This window comes from Rattus norvegicus, chromosome 1 (genome assembly GCF_036323735.1).
Source record: "Rattus norvegicus strain BN/NHsdMcwi chromosome 1, GRCr8, whole genome shotgun sequence".
Taxonomy (NCBI): Eukaryota; Metazoa; Chordata; class Mammalia; order Rodentia; family Muridae; genus Rattus; species Rattus norvegicus.
The window spans coordinates 83,546,334-83,566,729 of record NC_086019.1 but is presented as its reverse complement, the minus strand read 5'-3'; the positions used below and the strand labels follow the sequence as shown (position 1 = coordinate 83,566,729).

Here is a 20,396-nt window from a genome sequence, read left to right as displayed (position 1 = left end):
GAGGGTGATCAGGAGTTACAGATGCAAGCACCACCAACAGAATACAAAGAATAGGGATAGGGAGAATCTCAGGTATAGAAGATACCATAGAATATACTGACATTATAGTTAGAAAAATACTAAGCACAATATGCTTCTAACCCAAAACATCTAGGAAATTAAGGATACAATGAAAACACCAAACCTAAGAATAATAGGAACACAATAGAGTGAAGATTCCCAATTCACAGGGCCAAGAAACATCTTCAACAAAATCATAGAAGAAAACTTTTCTAACCTGTAGAAAGAGATGATCATAAATATGCAAGAATCCCACAGAACACCAAATATATTGGACCAAAAATATTCCTCCCATCACAATATATTCAAATTAGGAAATACACATAACAAGAAAACATATTAAAAGCTCTAAGAGAAAAAATCTAAGTAACATATAAAGGCAGATCTACCAAATTACAACAGACTTCTCATCAGAGACTCTACAAGCTAGATGATCTTGGAAAGATGTTATGCAGTTCATCAGAGAACACAAATGCCAGCCAAGGCTACTATATCCAGCAAAACTCTCAATTAATGTAGATGGAGAAACCAAGATATTCCACAACAAAAATAAACTTAAACAAAAAAAAATAAACTTAAACAATATCATTCCACTAATCCAGCCCCACAGAAAATGATAGGAGGAAAACCCCAACACATGGAGGAAAAATATACTGAAGACAAGCCACAAAATTAATAACTTCATAAGAAACCAAAAAGAAGAGAACCACACAAATATAATACCACATCTAAACAAAAATAACAGTAACAAAGAATGATTGCTCTTTGATATCTTTCAACATCAGTGAACTCAATTCCCCAATAAAAACACATATGCTAACAGACTGGCTACATAAATAGCATGCAGCATTTTGTTGTATTCAAGAAACACACATCAGTGACAAAGACAGACATAACCTTGGAGTAAAAGGCTGGAAAAAATTTCCCAAGCAAATGGTTTCAAGAAACAAGCTGGAATAACCACTGTAATACACAAAAAAATCAACTTTAAACCAAAAGTTATTAAAAGAGATGAGAAAGGACACTTTTTACTAATCAAAGGAAAAATCCACCAAGACCAACTTTCAAATCTGAATATCTACCACCCAATGCAAGGGCACCCATATTTGTAAAAGAAATGTTATTAAAGTTCAAAACACACACTGAATCCCCCACAATGATAGTGGGAGACTTCAACACCCCACTCTCAACAAGAGAAAGATCATGGAAACTGAAACTGAACAGAGACACACAGAAACTAACAGGAGTTATGAATCAAATGGATTTAACAGATATCTAAAGAGCATTTCAACCTAAAACAAAAGAATATTCCTTCTTCTCAGCACCTCATGATACTGTCTCCAAAACTGACCATATAATGGGACAGAAAACAAGCCTCAAAAGATACAAGAAGATTAAAATAATCCCATACATTCTATCAGACCTCCACAGAATAAGAACCATCTTCAATAACAACAAAACAGGAAGTCCACATACCCATAGAAAGTGAATAACTCTCTACTTGGTCGATAACTTGGTCAGGTAAGAAATAAGGAAAGATATTAATGACTTTAGAATTTGATGAAAATGAAGGCAGAGCATACATAAACTTATGAGTCACAGTGAAAGCAGTGCAAAGGGGAAAATTCATAGCATGGAGTGCCTTAATAAAAAAAATGGAGAGAACATATATTAACAACGTAACAGCACATCTGAAAGTTCTAGAACAAAAGAAGCAAATACACCCAAGAGGAGTAAACAGCAGGAAATAATCAAACTCAGGACTGAAATCAACCAATTAGAAACAAGGAGAAGTATACAAAGAATCAACAGTACCAAGAGCTGGTTCTTTAATAAAACCAACACAATAAACTCTTAGCCAAAAGAAATAAAGGGCACAGAGAGAGTATCCAAATTAACAAAATTAAAAGTGAAAAGGTAGACATAACAATAGAAACTGAGAAAATTGAAAAAAAATCAGATCTTATTACAAAAGCCTATGCTCAACAAAACTGGAAAATCTAAATGAAATGGACGTCTTATATATGTATTCCCTATTCTGAAGTTGAGTCAATACCAGATAAACTATCTAAACAGTCTTATAACCCCTAAGGAAATATTAGCAATCATTAAAAGTCTCTCCCCACCTCCCAAATGCCCAGAGCCAGATGGTTTTTGTGCAGAAATCTATCAGACCTTCAAAGAAGCCCTAATATCAATACTCTTCCAACTATTCCACAAAATAGAAACAGAATGAATACTGCATAATTCATTTTATGAAGCCACAGTTAGGCTGATAACTCAACCAGATGAAGACTCAACAAAAAAGGAGAACTTCGGACAAATCTTGCTTAGGAATATCAAGGCACAATACACAATAAAATTCTCACAAATCAAATCCAAGAACAAAACAAAATGATAATTTACCATGATCAAGTAAGTTTCATCCAAGGGATGCAGGAATGGTTAAATATGTAGAAATTGAGCAATATAAATCACTATATAAACAACTCAAGGAACAAAATCATACAATCATTTCATTAGATGTTCATAAAAAGTCTTTGACAAAATACAACACCTCTTCATATTACAAGTCTTGGAAAGAACAGGAATTCAAGACCCATACATAAACATAATAAAAGCAACATCCAGCAAACCAACAGCCACAATCAAATTAAATGGAGAGAAATTTGAAGCAAACCAACTAAAATCAGGGACAAAGCTGCCCATTCTCTCCTTCCCTATTTAATATAGTACTCAAAAGTTCTAGCTAGAGCATTTAGAAAACAAAAGGAGATCAAGGGGATACAAATTGGAAAGGAAGATGTCAAAACATCACTATTTTCAGGTGATATGATAGTATACATAAGCAACTCCCAACATGTTACCAGGGAACTCCTACAACTGATAAACAATGTCAGCAAATTAGCTGTATACAAAATAAACTCAAACAAATAAGTAACCTTCTTCTACACAAAGGATAAATGAGCTGAGAAAGAAATTAGGGAAACAACACCCTTTGTAATAGTTACAAATAATATAAAATATCTTGGCATAACTCAAAACAAGCAAGTGAAAGACCTGTATGACAAGAAATTCAAGTCTCTGAAAAAAAGAGTTTGAAGAAGACCTCAGAAGATTGATCTCCCAAGCTTTCAATTGGCAGGACTAAAGTAGTAAAAATGGACATCTTACGAAAATCAAACTACAGACTCAATGCAATTCCTGTCAAAATTCCAACTCAATTCTTCAAAGAGATAGAAAGAACATTTCTCAACATCATATGGAATAACAAAAAATCCAGGATAACTAAAACAATCTGCAACAATAAAAGAACTAAGGGAATCACCATCTCTGATCTCAAGCTGTACTAAACAGCAATATTGATAAAAACTGAATGATGTTGGTTCAAAGACAGGAAGGCAGATGAATGAAATAGAATTGAAGGCCCAAAAATGAACCCACACACCCATGATCATTGATCTTTGACAAAGAAGCCAAAAACATACAGTGGGGAAAAAGACCACATCTTCAACAAATGGTGCTGATGTAACTGAGATTCTGCATGTAGAAGAATACAAATTAATCCATTTTATCTCTTTGTACAAAGGTCAAGTACATGTGGATCAAGAACCTCCACATGAAACCAGATACAATGAATCTAACAGTAGAAAAAGTAGGGGAATAGCTGAGAAATACCTAAAGAAATGTTCAACATCCTTACTCATCAGGGAAAGGAAAAGCAAAACAACCCTGAGATTCTACCTCACAGGAGTCAGAATAGCGAAGATAAAACACTCAGGTAGAGACACCGCCGGAACCTGAAGGAAACAGACCGGATAAACAGTTCTCTGCACCCAAATCCCGTGGGAGGGAGAGCTAAACCCTCAGAGAGGCAGACACGCCTGGGAAACCAGAAGAGACTGCACTCTGCACACACATCTCGGACGCCAGAGGAAAACAACAGACGCCATCTGGAACCCTGGTGCACTGAAGCTCCCGGAAACGGCGGCACAGATCTTCCTGGTTGCTGCCGCTGCGGAGAGCTCGTGGGCAGCGCCCCGCGAGCAAACTTGAGCCTCGGGACCACAGGTAAGACCAACTTTTCTGCTGTAAGTGACCTGCCTGGTGTTCTCGGGACACACAGAGGCAGAATTCCTCTAGGACCGGGCACCTCCTGTGTTTACCGGGAGTCCCACACCCGCGGATCCCGGCACGCAGCAACTCTCTGCTCCCAGACACCATGAGAGAGAGACCCAACTGCCTGGTCAGGTGGGCACTCCTGAGGCTGCAGAGCGGAAGAGACCACCAACACTGCCCACCCCTGCCCACATCCCTGGCCCAAGAGGAAACTGTATAAGGCCTCTGGGTTCCCGTGGGGGAGGGCCCAGGAGCGGCAGGAACCCTGCGCCTGAGACACTGCCAGAACCTGAAGGAAACAGACCGGATAAACAGTTCTCTGCACCCAAATCCCGTGGGAGGGAGAGCTAAACCCTCAGAGAGGCAGACACGCCTGGGAAACCAGAAGAGACTGCACTCTGCACACACATCTCAGACACCAGAGGAAAACACCAGAGCAATCTGGAACCCTGGTGCACTGAAGCTCCCGGAAACGGCGGCACAGATCTTCCTGGTTTCTGCCGCTGCAGAGACCTCGTGGGCAGCACCCCGTGAGCGAACTTGAGCCTCGGGACCACAGGTAAGACCAACTTTTCTGCTGCAAGTGACCTGTCTGGTGAACTCAAGACAGAGGCCCACAGGAACAGCTGAAGATCTGTAGAGAGGAAAAACTACATGCCCGAAAGCAGAACACTGTCGCCATAACAGGCTGAAAGAAAACAGGAAAACAGGTCTAAAGCACTCCTGACACACAGGCTTATAGGGCAGTCTAGCCACTGTCAGAAATAGCAGAACAAAGTAACACTAGAGATAATCTGATGGCGAGAGGCAAGCGCAGGAACCCAAGCAACAGAAACCAAGACTACATGGCACCATCGGAGCCCAATTCTCCCACCAAAACAAACATGGAATATCCAAACACACCAGAAAAGCAAGATCTAGTTTCAAAATCATATTTGATCATGATGCTGGAGGACTTCAAGAAAGACGTGAAGAACTCCGTTAGAGAACAAGTAGAACCCTACAGAGAGGAATCACAAAAATGCTTGAAAGAATTCCAGGAAAACATAATTAAACAAGTAGAAGCCCATAGAGAGGAGTCACAAAAATCCCTGAAAGAATTCCACGAAATCATAAATAAACAAGTAGAAGCCCATAGAGAGGAGTCACAAAAATCCCTGAAAGAATTCCAGGAAAACACAATCAAACAGTTGAAGGAATTAAAAATGGAAATAGAAGCAATCAAGAAAGAACACATGGAAACAACCCTGGATATTGAAAACCAAAAAAGAGACAAGGAGCTGTAGATACAAGCTTCACCAACAGAATACAGGAGATGGAAGAGAGAATCTCAGGAGCAGAAGATTCCATAGAAATCATTGACACAACTGTCAAAGACAATGTAAAGCAGAAAAAGCTACTGGTCCAAAACATACAGGAAATCAAGGACTCAATGAGAAGATCAAACCTAAGGATAATAGGTATAGAAGAGAGTGAAGACTCCCAGCTCAAAGGACCAGTAATTATCTTCAACAAAATCATAGAAGAAAACTTCCCTAACCTAAAAGAAGAGATACCCATAGGCATACAAGAAGCCTACAGAACCCCAAATAGATTGGACCAGAAAAGAAACACCTCCCGTCACATAATTGTCAAAACACCAAACGCACAAAATAAAGAAAGAATATTAAAAGCAGTAAGGGAAAAAGGTCAAGTAACATATAAAGGCAGACCTATCAGAATCACACCAGACTTTTCGCCAGAAACTATGAAGGCCAGATGATCCTGGACTGATGTCATACAGACCCTAAGAGAACACAAATGCCAGCCCAGGTTACTGTATCCTGCAAAATTCTCAATTAACATAGATGGAGAAACCAAGATATTCCATGACAAAACCAAATTTACACAATGTCTTTCTACAAATCCAGCACTACAGAGGATAATAAATGGTAAAGCCCAACATAAGGAGGCAAGCTATACCCTAGAAGAAACAAGAAACTAATCGTCTTGGCAACAAAACAAAGAGAAGAAAAGCACACAAACATAACCTCACATCCAAATAGGAATATAGCAGGAAGCAATAATCACTATTACTTAATATCTCTCAACATCAATGGCCTCAAGTCCCCAATAAAAAGACATAGATTATCAAACTGGATATGCAACGAGGACCCTGCATTCTGCTGCCTACAGGAAACACACCTCAGAGACAAAGACAGACACTATCTCAGAGTGAAAGGATGGAAAAAAACTTTCCAAGCAAATGGTCGGAAGAAGCAAGCTGGAGTAGCCATTCTAATATCAAATAAAATCGATTTTCAACTAAAAATCATCAAAAAAGATAAGGAAGGACACTTCATATTCATCAAAGAAAAAATCCACCAAGATGAACTCTCAATCCTAAATATCTATGCCCCAAATACAAGGGCAGCTACATATGTAAAAGAAACCTTACTAAAGCTCAAAACACACATTGCACCTCACACAATAATAGTAGGAGATTTCAACACCCCACTCTCATCAATGGACAGATCATGGAAACAGAAATTAAACAGAGACGTAGACAGACAAAGAGAAGTCATGAGCCAAATGGACTTAACGGATATTTATAGAACATTCTATCCTAAAGCAAAAGGATATACCTTCTTCTCAGCTCCTCGTGGTACTTTCTCCAAAATTGACCATATAATTGGTCAAAAAAAGGGCCTCAACAGGTACAGAAAGATAGAAATAATCCCATGCGTGCTATCGGACCACCTCGGCCTAAAACTGGTCTTCAAAAACAATAAGGGAAGAATGCCCACATATACGTGGAAATTGAACAATGCTCTACTCAATGATAACCTTGTCAAGGAAGTAATAAAGAAAGAAATTAGGGTTGGGGAATTAGCTCAGTGGTAGTGCGCTTGCCTAGGAAGCGCAAGGCCCTGGGTTCTGTCCCCAGCTCCGAAAAAAAGAACCAAAAAAAAAAAAAATGAAAGAAAGAAATTAAAGACTTTTTAGAATTTAATGAAAATGAAGGTACAACATACCCAAACTTATGGGACACAATGAAAGCTGTGCTAAGAGGAAAACTCATAGCGCTGAGTGCCTGCAGAAAGAAACAGGAAAGAGCATATGTAAGCAGCTTGACAGCACACATAAAAGCTCTAGAACAAAAAGAAGCAAATACACCCAGGAGGAGTAGAAGGCAGGAAATAATCAAACTCAGAGCTGAAATTCACCAAGTAGAAACAAAAAGGACCATAGAAACAATCAAGAGAACCAAAAGTTGGTTCTTTGAGAAAATCAACAAGATAGATAAACCCTTAGCCAGACTACCGAGAGGACACAGAGAGTGTGTCCAAATTAACAAAATCAGAAATGAAAAGGGAGACATAACTACAGATTCAGAGGAAATTCAAAAAATCATCAGATCTTACTATAAAAGCCTATATTCAACAAAACTTGAAAATCTGCAGGAAATGAACAATTTCCTAGACAGATACCAGGTACGGAAGTTAAATCAGGAACAGATAAACCAGTTAAACAACTCCATAACTCCTAAGGAAATAGAAGCAGTCATTAATGGTCTCCCAACCAAAAAGAGCCCAGGTCCAGACGGGTATAGTGCAGAATTCTATCAGACCTTCATAGAAGACCTCATACCAATATTATCCAAACTATTCCACAAAATTGAAACAGATGGAGCACTACCGAATTCCTTCTATGAAGCCACAATTACTCTTATACCTAAACCAGACAAAGACCCAACAAAGAAAGAGAACTTCAGACCAATTTCCCTTATGAATATCGACGCAAAAATACTCAATAAAATTCTGGCAAACCGAATCCAAGAGCACATCAAAACAATCATCCACCATGATCAAGTAGGCTTCATCCCAAGCATGCAGGGATGGTTTAATATACGGAAAACCATCAACGTGATCCATTATATAAACAAACTGAAAGAACAAAACCACATGATCATTTCATTAGATGCTGAGAAAGCATTTGACAAAATTCAATACCCCTTCATGATAAAAGTCCTGGAAAGAATAGGAATTCGAGGCCCATACCTAAACATAGTAAAAGCCATATACAGCAAACCAGTTGCTAACATTAAACTAAATGGAGAGAAACTTGAAGCAATCCCACTAAAATCAGGGACTAGACAAGTCTGCCCACTCTCTCCCTACCTATTCAATATAGTTCTTGAAGTTCTAGCCAGAGCAATCAGACAACAAAAGGAGGTCAAGGGGATACAGATCGGAAAAGAAGAAGTCAAAATATCACTATTTGCCGATGATATGATAGTATATTTAAGTGATCCCAAAAGTTCCACCAGAGAACTACTAAAGCTGATAAACAACTTCAGCAAAGTGGCTGGGTATAAAATTAACTCAAATAAATCAGTAGCCTTCCTCTACACAAACGAGAAACAAGCCGAGAAAGAAATTAGGGAAACGACACCCTTCATAATAGACCCAAATAATATAAAGTACCTCGGTGTGACTTTAACCAAGCAAGTAAAAGATCTGTACAATAAGAACTTCAAGACACTGAAGAGAGAAATTAAAGAAACCTCAGAAGATGGAAAGATCTCCCATGCTCATGGATTGGCAGGATTAATATAGGAAAAATGGCCATTTTACCAAAAGCGATCTACAGATTCAATGCAATCCCCATCAAAATACCAATCCAATTCTTCAAAGAGTTAGACAGAACAATTTTCAAATTCATCTGGCATAACAAAAAAACCAAGATAGCTAAAACTATCCTCAACAATAAAAGGACTTCAGGGGGAATCACTATCCCTGAACTCAAGCAGTATTACAGAGCAATAGTGATAAAAACTGCATGGTATTGGTACAGAGACAGACAGATAGAACAGTGGAACAGAATTGAAGACCCAGAAATGAACCCACACACCTATGGTCACTTGATTTTTGACAAAGGAGCCAAAACCATCCAATGGAAAAAAGATAGCATTTTCAGCAAATGGTGCTGGTTCAACTGGAGGTCAATATGTAGAAGAATGCAGATCGATCCATGCTTATCACCCTGTACAAAGCTTAAGTCCAAGTGGATCAAGGACCTCCACATCAAACCAGACACACTCAAACTAATAGAAGAAAAACTAGAGAAGCATCTGGAACACATGGGCACTGGAAAAAATTTCCTGAACAAAACACCAATGGCTTATACTCTAAGATCAAGAATCAACAAATGGGATCGCATAAAACTGCAAAGCTTTTGTAAGGCAAAGGACACTGTGGCTAGGACAAAATGGCAACCAACAGATTGGGAAAAGATCTTTACCAATCCTACAACAGATAGAGGCCTTATATCCAAAATATACAAAGAACTCAAGAAGTTAGACCGCAGGGAGACAAATAGCCCTATTAAAAATGGGGTTCAGAGCTAAACAAACAATTCACAGCTGAGTAACGCCGAATGGCTGAGAAACACCTAAAGAAATGTTCAACATCTTTAGTCATAAGGGAAATGCAAATCAAAGAAACCCTGAGATTTCACCTCACAACAGTGAGAATGGCTATGATCAAAAACTCAGGTGACAGCAGATGCTGGCGAGGATGCGGAGAAAGAGGAACACTCCTCCTTTGTTGGTGGGATTGCAGATTGGTACAACCATTCTGGAAATCAGTCTGGAGGTTCCTCAGAAAATTGGACATTGAACTGCCTGAGGATCCAGCTATACCTCTCTTGGGCATATACCCAAACGATGCCCCAACATATAAAAAAGACACGTGCTCCACTATGTTCATCGCAGCCTTATTCATAATAGCCAGAAGCTGGAAAGAACCCAGATGCCCTTCAACAGAAGAATGGATACAGAAAAATGTGGTACATCTACACAATGGAATATTACTCAGCTATCAAAAACAATGACTTTATGAAATTCGTAGTCAAATGGTTGGAACTGGAAAATATCATCCTGAGTGAGCTAACCCAACCACAGAAAGACATACGTGGTATGTACTCATTGATAAGTGGCTATTAGCCCAAATGCTTGAATTACCCTAGATGCCTAGAACAAATGAAACTCAAGACGGATGATCAAAATGTGAATGCTTCACTCCTTGTTTAAAAGGGGAACAAGAATACTCTTGGCAGGGAAGAGAGAGGCAAAGATTAAAACAGAGACTGAAGGAACACCCATTCAGAGCCTGCCCCACATGTGGCCCATACATATACAGCCACCCAATTAGACAAGATGGATGAAGCAAAGAAGTGCAGACTGACAGGAGACGGATTTAGATGGCTCCTGAGAGACACAGCCAGAATACAGCAAATACAGAGGCGAATGCCAGCAGCAAACCACTGAACTGAGAATAGAACCCCCATTGAAGGAATCAGAGAACGAACTGGAAGAGCTTGAAGGTGCTCGAGACCCCAAAAGTACAACAATGCCAAGCAACCAGAGCTTCCAGAGACTAAGCCACTACCTAAAGACTATACATGGACTGACCCTGGACTCTGACCCCATAGGTAGCAATGAATATCCTAGTAAGAGCACCAGTGGAAGGGGAAGCCCTGGGTCCTGCTAAGACTGAACCCCCAGTGAACTAGACTCTTCGGGGGAGGGTGGCAATGGGGGGAGGGCTGGGAGGGGAATACCCGTAAGGAAGGGGAGGGGGGAGGGGGATGTTTGCCCGGAAACCGGGAAAGGGAATAACACTTGAAATGTATATAAGAAATACTCAAGTTAATAAAAAAAAAAAGTTCAAATCCCAGTGGATCAGGGACCTCCACATAAAATCAGACACATTCAAACTAATAGAAGACAAAGTGGGGGATAACTCGAACACATAGGCCTAGGGGAAATTTTCCTGAACAGAACACCAATGGCTTATGCTCTAAGATCAAGAATCGACAAATGGGACCTCATAAAATGGCAAAGCTTCTGTAAGGCAAAGAACACTGTGGTTAGGACAAAACAGCAACCAACAGATTGGGAAAAGATCTTTACCAATCCTACATCTGACAGAGGCTAATATCTAATATATACAAAGAACTCAAGAAGTTAAGACTTCAGAGAACCAAATAATCCTATTAAAATGGGGTACAGAGCTAAATAATGAGTTCTCAACTGAATAATTCCAAATTGCAGAGAAGCACCTAAAGAAATGTTCAACATCCTCAGTCATCAGGGAAATGCAAATCAAAACAACCCTGAGATTCCACCTCACACCAGTCAGAATGGCTAAGATAAAAATCTCAGGTGACAGCAGACCCTGGCAAGGATGTGGAGAACGAGGAACACTCCCCCAGTTGCTGGTGGGATTGCAAGGGGATAGAAAAAAAACACTCAGGTAACAGCAGATGCTAGTGAGGATGTGGAGAAAGAGGAACACTCCTCCATTGTTGGGGGGATTGCAATCTGGTATAACCACTCTGGAAAGCAGGCTGGAGGTTCCTCAGAAAATTGGACACTACGCTACCTGAGGACCCAGTTATACCTCTCCTGGGCATACACCCAAAAGATGCTCATACATAAAATAAAGACACATGCTCTACTATGTTCATAGCAGCCTTATTTATAATAACCAGAAGTTAGAAAGAACCCAGATGCCCTTCAACAGAGGAATGGATACAGAAAATGTGGTACATCTACACAGTGGAATACTACTCAGCTATCAAAAAGAATGACTTCATGAAATTCAGAGGCAAATGCATTGAACTAGAACATATCATCATGAGTGAGGTAACACAATCACAGAAAAAACACACATGGTATGCACTCACTGATAAGTGGATATTAGTCCAAATGCTCAAGCTACCCAAGATGCAACCACAGACCACATGAGGCTCAAGAAGGATGATGGAAATGAGGATGCCTCACTCCTTCTTAAAAGGGGGATATGGAGGCAAAGTTTAGAACAGAGACTGAAGAAATGGCCATTCAGAGCCTGCCCCACATGTGGCCCATATATATACAGCCACCAAAACTAGATAAGATTGATGAAACTAAGAAGTGGAGGCTGACAGAAACTGGATATAGATCTCTCCTGGGAGACACAACCAGAGCATGTCAAATACAGAGGTTAATGCTAGCAGCAAACCACTGAACTGAGAATGGGACACCCATTGTAGGAATTATAGAAAGGATTGAAAGAGTTGAAGGGGCTTGCAACCCCATAACAACAACATTGCCAACCAACCAGAGCTTCAAGGGACTAAACCACTACTCAAAGACGATACATGGACTGACCCATGGCTCCAACTGCATATGTAGCAGAGGATGGCCTTGTTGGGCACCAATGGAAGGAGAAGCCCTTGATCCTGTCAAGGTTGGACCCCAGTATAAGGTAATATGGGGGGAGGAGTAAGGGGGATGGAACACCCTTATAGAAAAGGGGAGTGGAGGGAATAGAGGACTTATGGACAGGAAACTGGGAAAGGGAATAACATTTGAAATGTAAATAAAGAAATATCCAATTTTAAAAACAAAAGAAAGAAAAAGTGAGGGAAAGCTTTAAACACATCAGCACAAGAGAAATTTTCCTGAACAGAACACCAATAGAGCAGGCTTTAAGATAAACAATTGACAAATGGGACCTAATGAAACTGGAAAGCTTCTGTCAGGCAAAGGAAACTGTCAAAAGGACAAAATGGCAACCTGTTGCTTGGGAAAACGTTTTTTAGTGAGCCTAGATCTGATAGAGGGTTAATATCCAAAGTATACAGAGAACTCAAGAAGTTACACTCCAGAAAACTAAATAACCCAATTAAAAATGGAGTAGAGCTAAACAAAGATTTCTCAACTGTTGAATACTGAATGGCTGAGAAGCACCTAAAGAAATGTTCAACATCCTTAGTCATCAGGGAAATACAAATCAAAACAACCCTGAAATTCCACATCCCAGCAGTCAGAACGGCCAAGACCAAATACTCAGGTGACAGTAGATCCTGACAAGGATATGTAGAAAGAGGAATACTCCTTCATTTTTGGTAGGATGGCAAGCTAGTAAAACCACTTGGAAAATTAGCAGTATTTCTTTCTGAAGACAGAGGTATACCACTACTGCACATTCACCCAAAAGAAGCTGCAGGACACATGCTCCACTACGCTCATAGCAGCCTTATGTATAGCAGCCGAAAGCTGGAAACAAACCAGATGTTCCTCAATGGAAAAATTGATACAGAAAATGTGAAACCTTTATAGAATGAGATAATACTCACCTGTTGAAAATGACAATTTCATGAACTTTGTAGGCAAATAGGTGAAACTAAAAAATATCATCCTGAGTGAGGTTAACCCATACCCAAAAGGACATACATGGTATGTACTCATTCATAAGTGAATATTAGTCCTATATCTCAGAACACCCACGATACAACTCATAGACCATATGAAGTTTAGCAAGAAGGAACACCAATGTGTGGATGTTCCAAATCCACTTAGAAATGGTAACTACATAATCATGGGAAGCAGGGTGAGGGACCTGGGTGGAAGAGGGCAGGGGGAGGAAAAAAGGGAGGCAGACCATGAATTTGTAGAGAAAGGATAGAAGTTTAGAGAGCCAGGAGAATAAATAGAAATAAGTAACAGTGGAGTGTGGGGAAGTTGGGGAACTACTAGAAAGTTCCAGACACCAATGATGTGAGACATCTCCAGAACCCAATGTGAATGACATTAACTGAAAAACCCAACATTGGGGAGAGAGAACCTGAATGCACCACCTTCAGTAGATAGACATGTCCCCCAGTGGAGGGATGGGGCCACCCACCCATCAAAAAATTTCTAGCCCAGATTTGTCTTTGGCTAAAGAAAATGCAGAAACAAAAATGGAGCAGAAATTGAAGGAATCTTGAGATCTATCAACATGCACAGGACCCATGCAAATTCAAACCATATAAAACCCTTACCTATTTTAAAGGAGCTCACTTTGCTTTGTATAGTATATATACATAAAATGATATTTTATCCTTTAAAAATATGAAATATCCATTGATACCACTTACTACAACATTTTTTACAACACCTAATAAAAGGTTTTTAAAAAGCAAACTCACCTATAGTTGCTGCATAATATTCTGAAAAACACAATTAGGAACAAATATTTATTTCACTAATTTTTTTAACATTTAGAATTAGAGACGAAAATATCTCGCTAAATTTATGTAAAAAATTTTATTCCTAAATTGTACATTGAACTCACAGTGGTTGTAACAGGATGCACAAGACCTGTGTAAGTTCAAGTTACACAAAATTTTTAACTACTTTAAAAGTAAGTATTAATGTATCATGGCTTCTACAAGACAAGAGAGTACCCTGAGTGACTATGACTCTAGTTCAGTGTCCTTAGAGGTCAGTGCATGGCTTAGCTTTGACTCTAGTGCCCAGGGTTCCATAAATAAGTGGAGCTTTTCATAGAGACTAAAGTGGCAATCATGAAACCTGCATGAGTCTGAGGTAGGTCCTGTTCATATGTGTTAAGGTTGTTGGCTTGGTGTTTTTATGGGACTCCTAATGGGAGTGGAGAATATCAGATTGTTTCACTGCAGTGGTGGAGATAGAGAAAGGACTGAAGGAGTTGAAGTGGTTTGCAACCCCATAGGAAGAACAATAATATCAACAAAGCAGACCCTCTTAGAGCTCCCAGGGACTAAACCAATCAATGAATACACATATATGGCTGTAGCCACATATGTAGCAAAGGATAGCATTGTCTGGCATCAGTAGGAGAAGCCCTTGGTGCTCTGAAGGCTAGTTTCACCAGTGTAGGGGAATGCCAGGGCACTGAGTTGGGAGTGGGTGGGTGGGAGTGGGAACATCTTCTTAGAAACAGGGGTAGGACATGCTCCACTATGTTCATAGCAACCTTATTTATAATAGCCAGAAGCTGGAAAGAACCCAGATGCCCTTCAACAGAGGAATGGATACAGAAAACATGGTTCATCTACACAATGGAATACTACTCAGCTATCAAAAACAATGACTTTATGAAATTCGTAGGATGGAACTGGAAAATATTATCCTGAGTGAGGTAACCCAATCACAGAAAAATACACATGGTATGCACTCATTGATAAGTGGATATAAGCCCAAATGCTGAAATTACCCTAAATGCACAGAACACATGAAACTCAAGAAGGATGACCAAAATGTGAATGCTTCATTCCTTCTTTAAAAGGGGAACAAGAATACCCTTGGGAGGGGATAGGGAGGCAAAGTTTAGAACAGAGGCTGAAGGAATGCCCATTCAGAGCCTGCCCCACATGTGGCCCATACATATTCAGCCACCAAACTAGATAAGATGGATGAATCAAAGAAGTGCAGGCTGACAGGAACTGGATGTAGATCTCTCCTGAGAGACACAGCTAGAATATAGCAAATACATAGGCGAATGCCAGCAGCAAACCATGGAACTGAGAACAGGACCCCCGTTGAAGGATTCAGAGAAAGGACTGAAAGAGCTTTAAGGGGCTTGAGACACCACATAAACAACAATACCAACCAACCAGAGCTTCCAGGGACTAAGCCACTACCCAAAGAATATACATGCACTGACCCTGGGCTCCAACTGCATAGGTAGCAATGAATAGCCTAGTAAGAGCACCATTGGAAGGGGAAGCCCTTGGTCCTGCCAAGACTGAATGGGATTGTTGGGGAGAGGGCGGTAATGGGGGGAGAATGGGGAGGGGAATACCTATAGAGAAGGGGAGGGGGAATTAGGGGATGTTGGCCTGGAAACCGGGAAAGGGAATAACAATTGAAATGTAAATAAGAAATACCCAATTTAATAAACGTGGAGGGAGAAAAAAGAAACAGGAGTAGGGGAATGGGAGGGGGGAGATAACCTTTGAAATGTAAATACCTAAAATATTCAATAAAATAAACAAACAAGGGTTGGGGATTTAGCTCAGTGGTAGAGCGCTTGCCTAGGAAGCGCAAGGCCCTGGGTTCGGTCCCCAGCTCCGGAAAAAAAAAAGAACCAAAAAAAAAATAAACAAACAAAAATGTTTGGGATCACAGGCATCAGAAGACACTTAGGCCTCCTTGCTTTCATGAACAAGTGGTGGGCACAATTATGAAGAGCAATTAGAAAGATAGAATAAAAGGAGAAAAATCTGCTTCTTGCACTGTGGAAAGAGACAGATCTGGAAACGTGATGAGATGCAGCACCACTGAGAACCAGGCTGATGTGAGTGGACTGCACTGCCACCTAACACCATGGTGATGTCTATATCTGTGCTACCTCCAAAGGTATGTCTGTATCTATGGTCCTACTGTATTGAGGGTCTCTGTTGATGTCTGTAGCCCATGTTACCACAAAAGGCCCTGCAGATGACTATGGTCTGTACTGCCTCCTGAAACCATGTTGAATTCCTTGGGCCATACTGCTGTTGGGGTCACATGGATCTGAATAATCTGAACTGCCACCTGAGGCAATAGTGATGTCTGTGCTAGTGTTGTCCTCAAGGGCCATGACTGGACTTTTGGTCTTGAAGATATGGAGTTTGTGTTGATGTCCATAGCCTGCAATAACACCAAAGTTCTTCAGATGTCCATGGTCCATCCAAAGCTATGCTGATATTTGGGAACTGTGCTTCCTCTGGGAGACATATTTTATCTGAATGGCCTGTGCTGCCATGTGAGGCCATGATGATTTCCTGATCCATACTGACACTGAGCAGTATTCCTGGGCCCATGGTCCTACTGAAGCCAGGGTCTGTGTTGATATCCATGATCTATGTTACTACCAAAAACCATGTGAATGCTTGTGGTCAGTGTTGTGGCCTAGGTCCATGTTGATACCTGTGGACCATCCTACTACAGGGGACCATATTGTTGTGGGTGGCTTGGGCTATCACCTGAAGCCCTGGCGATATTTGATTCATGCTGCTACCCAGGACCATGTCTGGGTCAGAGGTCCTACTGTATCCTGGGTCTGTTTGTGGTCAATGTTGCCACCAAAGAGCATGAGGATGTCCATGGTCTGAACTGCCACCAAATCCATGTTTATATTAATGAACCTTGCTGCCACTGGGGCCATGTTGATGTGAATAGTTTTCATGACCATCTGAAACCATGGTGATTTCTGAAGTTCAGGTTGCCTTTAAGGGCCTTGTATATGTCTTTGGTCCTCTTGCAGTCTAAGGCCATGTTCATTGTCCGTACTGTCACTAGAAGCTATGTGGAAGCCCATGGTCCATGTTCCAGATGACTGTAAAGACCAAAAAAGCTACTTCTGTAGTTATATCAATGACTGTTAATGCATAGTTGAGAAAGAGGGACATGAAAGGCTTCTATGACAACCTTTACCATATCCCCAACCACCACCACCTCCCCAAAATAGTAGCAGCCTAATATTGAGCCACTGAATAGAACTATTAAAGTGTGATAAGAATGCTGGAGTTAGCTCTCCACAATTGATGGCTTCTGGTATGGAGTGCGAGAGCAAAACAATTCAGTTCTATTTAAGGGGCAGGCTAAGAGAGTTTGACCATGTTCCAGTGAGTATAGAAATAACACAAATTGGACTTGGTTATTTTAGGGGAGGGGTTACTAAGGGGAGGGTATACAGGGGAGGACTGTGAAATAGGTGTGATGGGGTACATGACATAAAATTCCCTAAAACATTTTCAGAAAAAATAATACGTTTAAAAAACATTTGTGGATAGGACATGTAGGTGTAAATCAAAGGGAAAATAAGTGTATAATTATTTTTATTGTATGTATGTATGAAATTCTTAAAAATAATTACAATTCTAAACAAAAGTGGAAGAAACAGTATACAGGAGGGGTTACCATTTGCTAGCTATTGGTTATATATTTTATTCCTAAAATAATAATTTCAGCCCTGGAAAGAGATCACTCAAACCAGTCCTCTGTGAAGTGTTTCCAACTCTAACTTCTCCATCTTCAGACTATGATCATAATGGTTTCAGTATGTACCATTCAAATCCTGTTTCTTCTGTCTTCCCCCTTGCCTGTTCAATCATTGACTAAAGATATTTGTGATCTTTAATTTTTCACTTCAATCCTACCACGATATCACTGCCAAAGTGCTAAGATTTGATGATTTTCATTATTGGATTTCTCTGAAAGCATAATGCTTCTAACTTCTGATCATATTCTTTCATCTTTAGACTGGCTATTACAGTAATATGATCATTACAGCCCACACTGACTAGAGTTAGCACCACAAGCCTTCAGGATGCATTTCAGCGGCTCAAACAAAAGGCCTGTAGGCACTTCCACCAAGCCAAGTCTGAGGACAAAAGTCAGATTCCTAGCACCCACATGGTGGAAAGAAGAGATTGGGGTCTCACAAGTTGTCCTCTGATCACCACTATGATGAGCTACCACTCCCCCCAAAAGACAACATGATACAAAAACTGAGGTGACATCTGGGGATGGCTCAGTGTTTAAGAGCCCTCACTGCTTTTGCAGGGGACTTGAATTCAGTTTTCAGGATCCACATGGCAACTCACAACCACCTGTAATGCCAGTTCCAGGGCATATCTTCCACTGTCCATGGTCACCAGGCATGCACATGGTATATGTATAATCCTGAAGCCAAAACACTCATACATATAAGTCTTTTGGGAAAAAAGGCAATGATGGTATCCTTTGTAACTCCAAAAGCAAATGTTTGTAAGCTGTCTAAAGGAGGATCATAAATAAGCAATAATTGGATGACTAAAAACAAAACATCACTGCATCATTCTAAGTTCAGGATAACATGAGAAAAGTCTTAGGAACATCTTAAGTAGTTTATTGGATTATGTACTGTGTGTACATGATAAAAGAGAGAACTGAGCCAACAGCATGGCTCAGGGGATAGAGGTGCTTGCTGACAAAGCTGGTGGCCTGAGTTTAGTCCCCCAGAATCTATGTAGTGGAAGGAGAGAACAGACTCCTGCAAGTTTTCCTTTGATCTCTATATGCGCACTATGATATACAAGTGTACATGCACATACACAAATAAATATCATTTAAGTTTTTCAAATAAAAATATATATAGAGGGGGGAGGGGATGTTTGTCCAGAAACCGGGAAAGGGAATAACACTCGAAATGTATATAAGAAATACTCAACTTAATATATATATGGAAATAAGTGCTGCCTTTCAATAATCATAAAATAGGAATTCCAGTTGATATAAAAGTGATTATACAAAGAGCATCTTCCTTTTTTCTCTTTCACTTTTAAAGACTTATCCACTCTTTTAATTATTTTTCGATGCAAAGATGTGCTGAGGAGTACTCAAGTGACTCTTAGCCACTCCATAAAGCATAGTTTGCAGAGCTCTGCACAGTCCTCACAACACTAAGACAGGAACTGGAAAGCAATCCTTCAGTAAATAGCCATTTCAGAGTCACTCAGGACAACACAATTTTAATAAGGGAATAGAATAGACTTTACAAAACTCAGTCTCCTTTCACCTTATGTAGGCATTTCAAACATATCACAATGAAGAGAATACTTGTTCTGTCATGTGATTCCTGCCACAAGAATACCCCAATTATCATTCTCATTCTTTCTCCCCTGTTAGTTTTTTCTTGCTAGGTTTGAGCCTTTTGTAAGATCATGTTTTGTAGAGAACTTGCCTTTCCTTTTCATTTATTAGAACACACGAAATCATAATGGCCTCTCCCCTCCAGGACATCTCAGAGTTTGTTATGTATGACAATGATGTACCAGGCTGCTTCATCAAAAATCCACCACAAGACACACTCACTTCACTCCCTTACCTTCTTCTTGAAAACTGAAAAGGCTGTGAAACAGGCAGATTGAAACCAATAGAAAGCCGACATGCAGGGTCATGTTCCTCCTGTCAGGTGGCAAATGTAGCTCACTCTGAAGGTCTTACAGGCCTGGGATCCAATTATACCTTCTGTCTCCTCCTTGTTACATAATTTCTTCCCTCCTCCCTCCTCTTCCCACTCTTTTCTCTCCACAACTAGACTCAGTCTGGTACTATTTCTTATATTTTTGTATTGAAAATGACCACTTGCCTTCCTCTCTTCCTTCTTCCTTCCTCTCTTCTTCCTCTAATGCTTTTTCTCCCCCACCTCATCCATTTCCATCTCTTCTTCCTCACCATCTGCTCCACTCACTTCATTTCTAACTCCAGTTCATCTTGTCTTCTACCACCTTCTTCCTCTAATCCCTTCAATGCCTCCTGTATTTTCCCCCCTCCTCTACTTCCCCTTCTTCTTCTCTCCATTCCCCTCCTTCAACTTCCTCTACTGCAGACTCTGATTCTCCATCTGCCCCTC

At 40.3% G+C, this 20,396-nt stretch overlaps 1 protein-coding gene across 1 annotated transcript in view; it reads right to left on the bottom strand.

Moving 5' to 3' along the window:
• Nucleotides 1-17,165, bottom strand: part of Bsph1 (binder of sperm protein homolog 1) — a 36,142-nt gene extending 18,977 nt beyond the window's left edge. The window contains exon 1 of the mRNA XM_039097328.1: nucleotides 17,049-17,165. Coding sequence (XP_038953256.1) covers nucleotides 17,049-17,165 — 117 coding nt within the window. The remainder of the gene's footprint in view (nucleotides 1-17,048) is intronic.
• Between the last annotated feature and the right edge of the window lie 3,231 nt (nucleotides 17,166-20,396).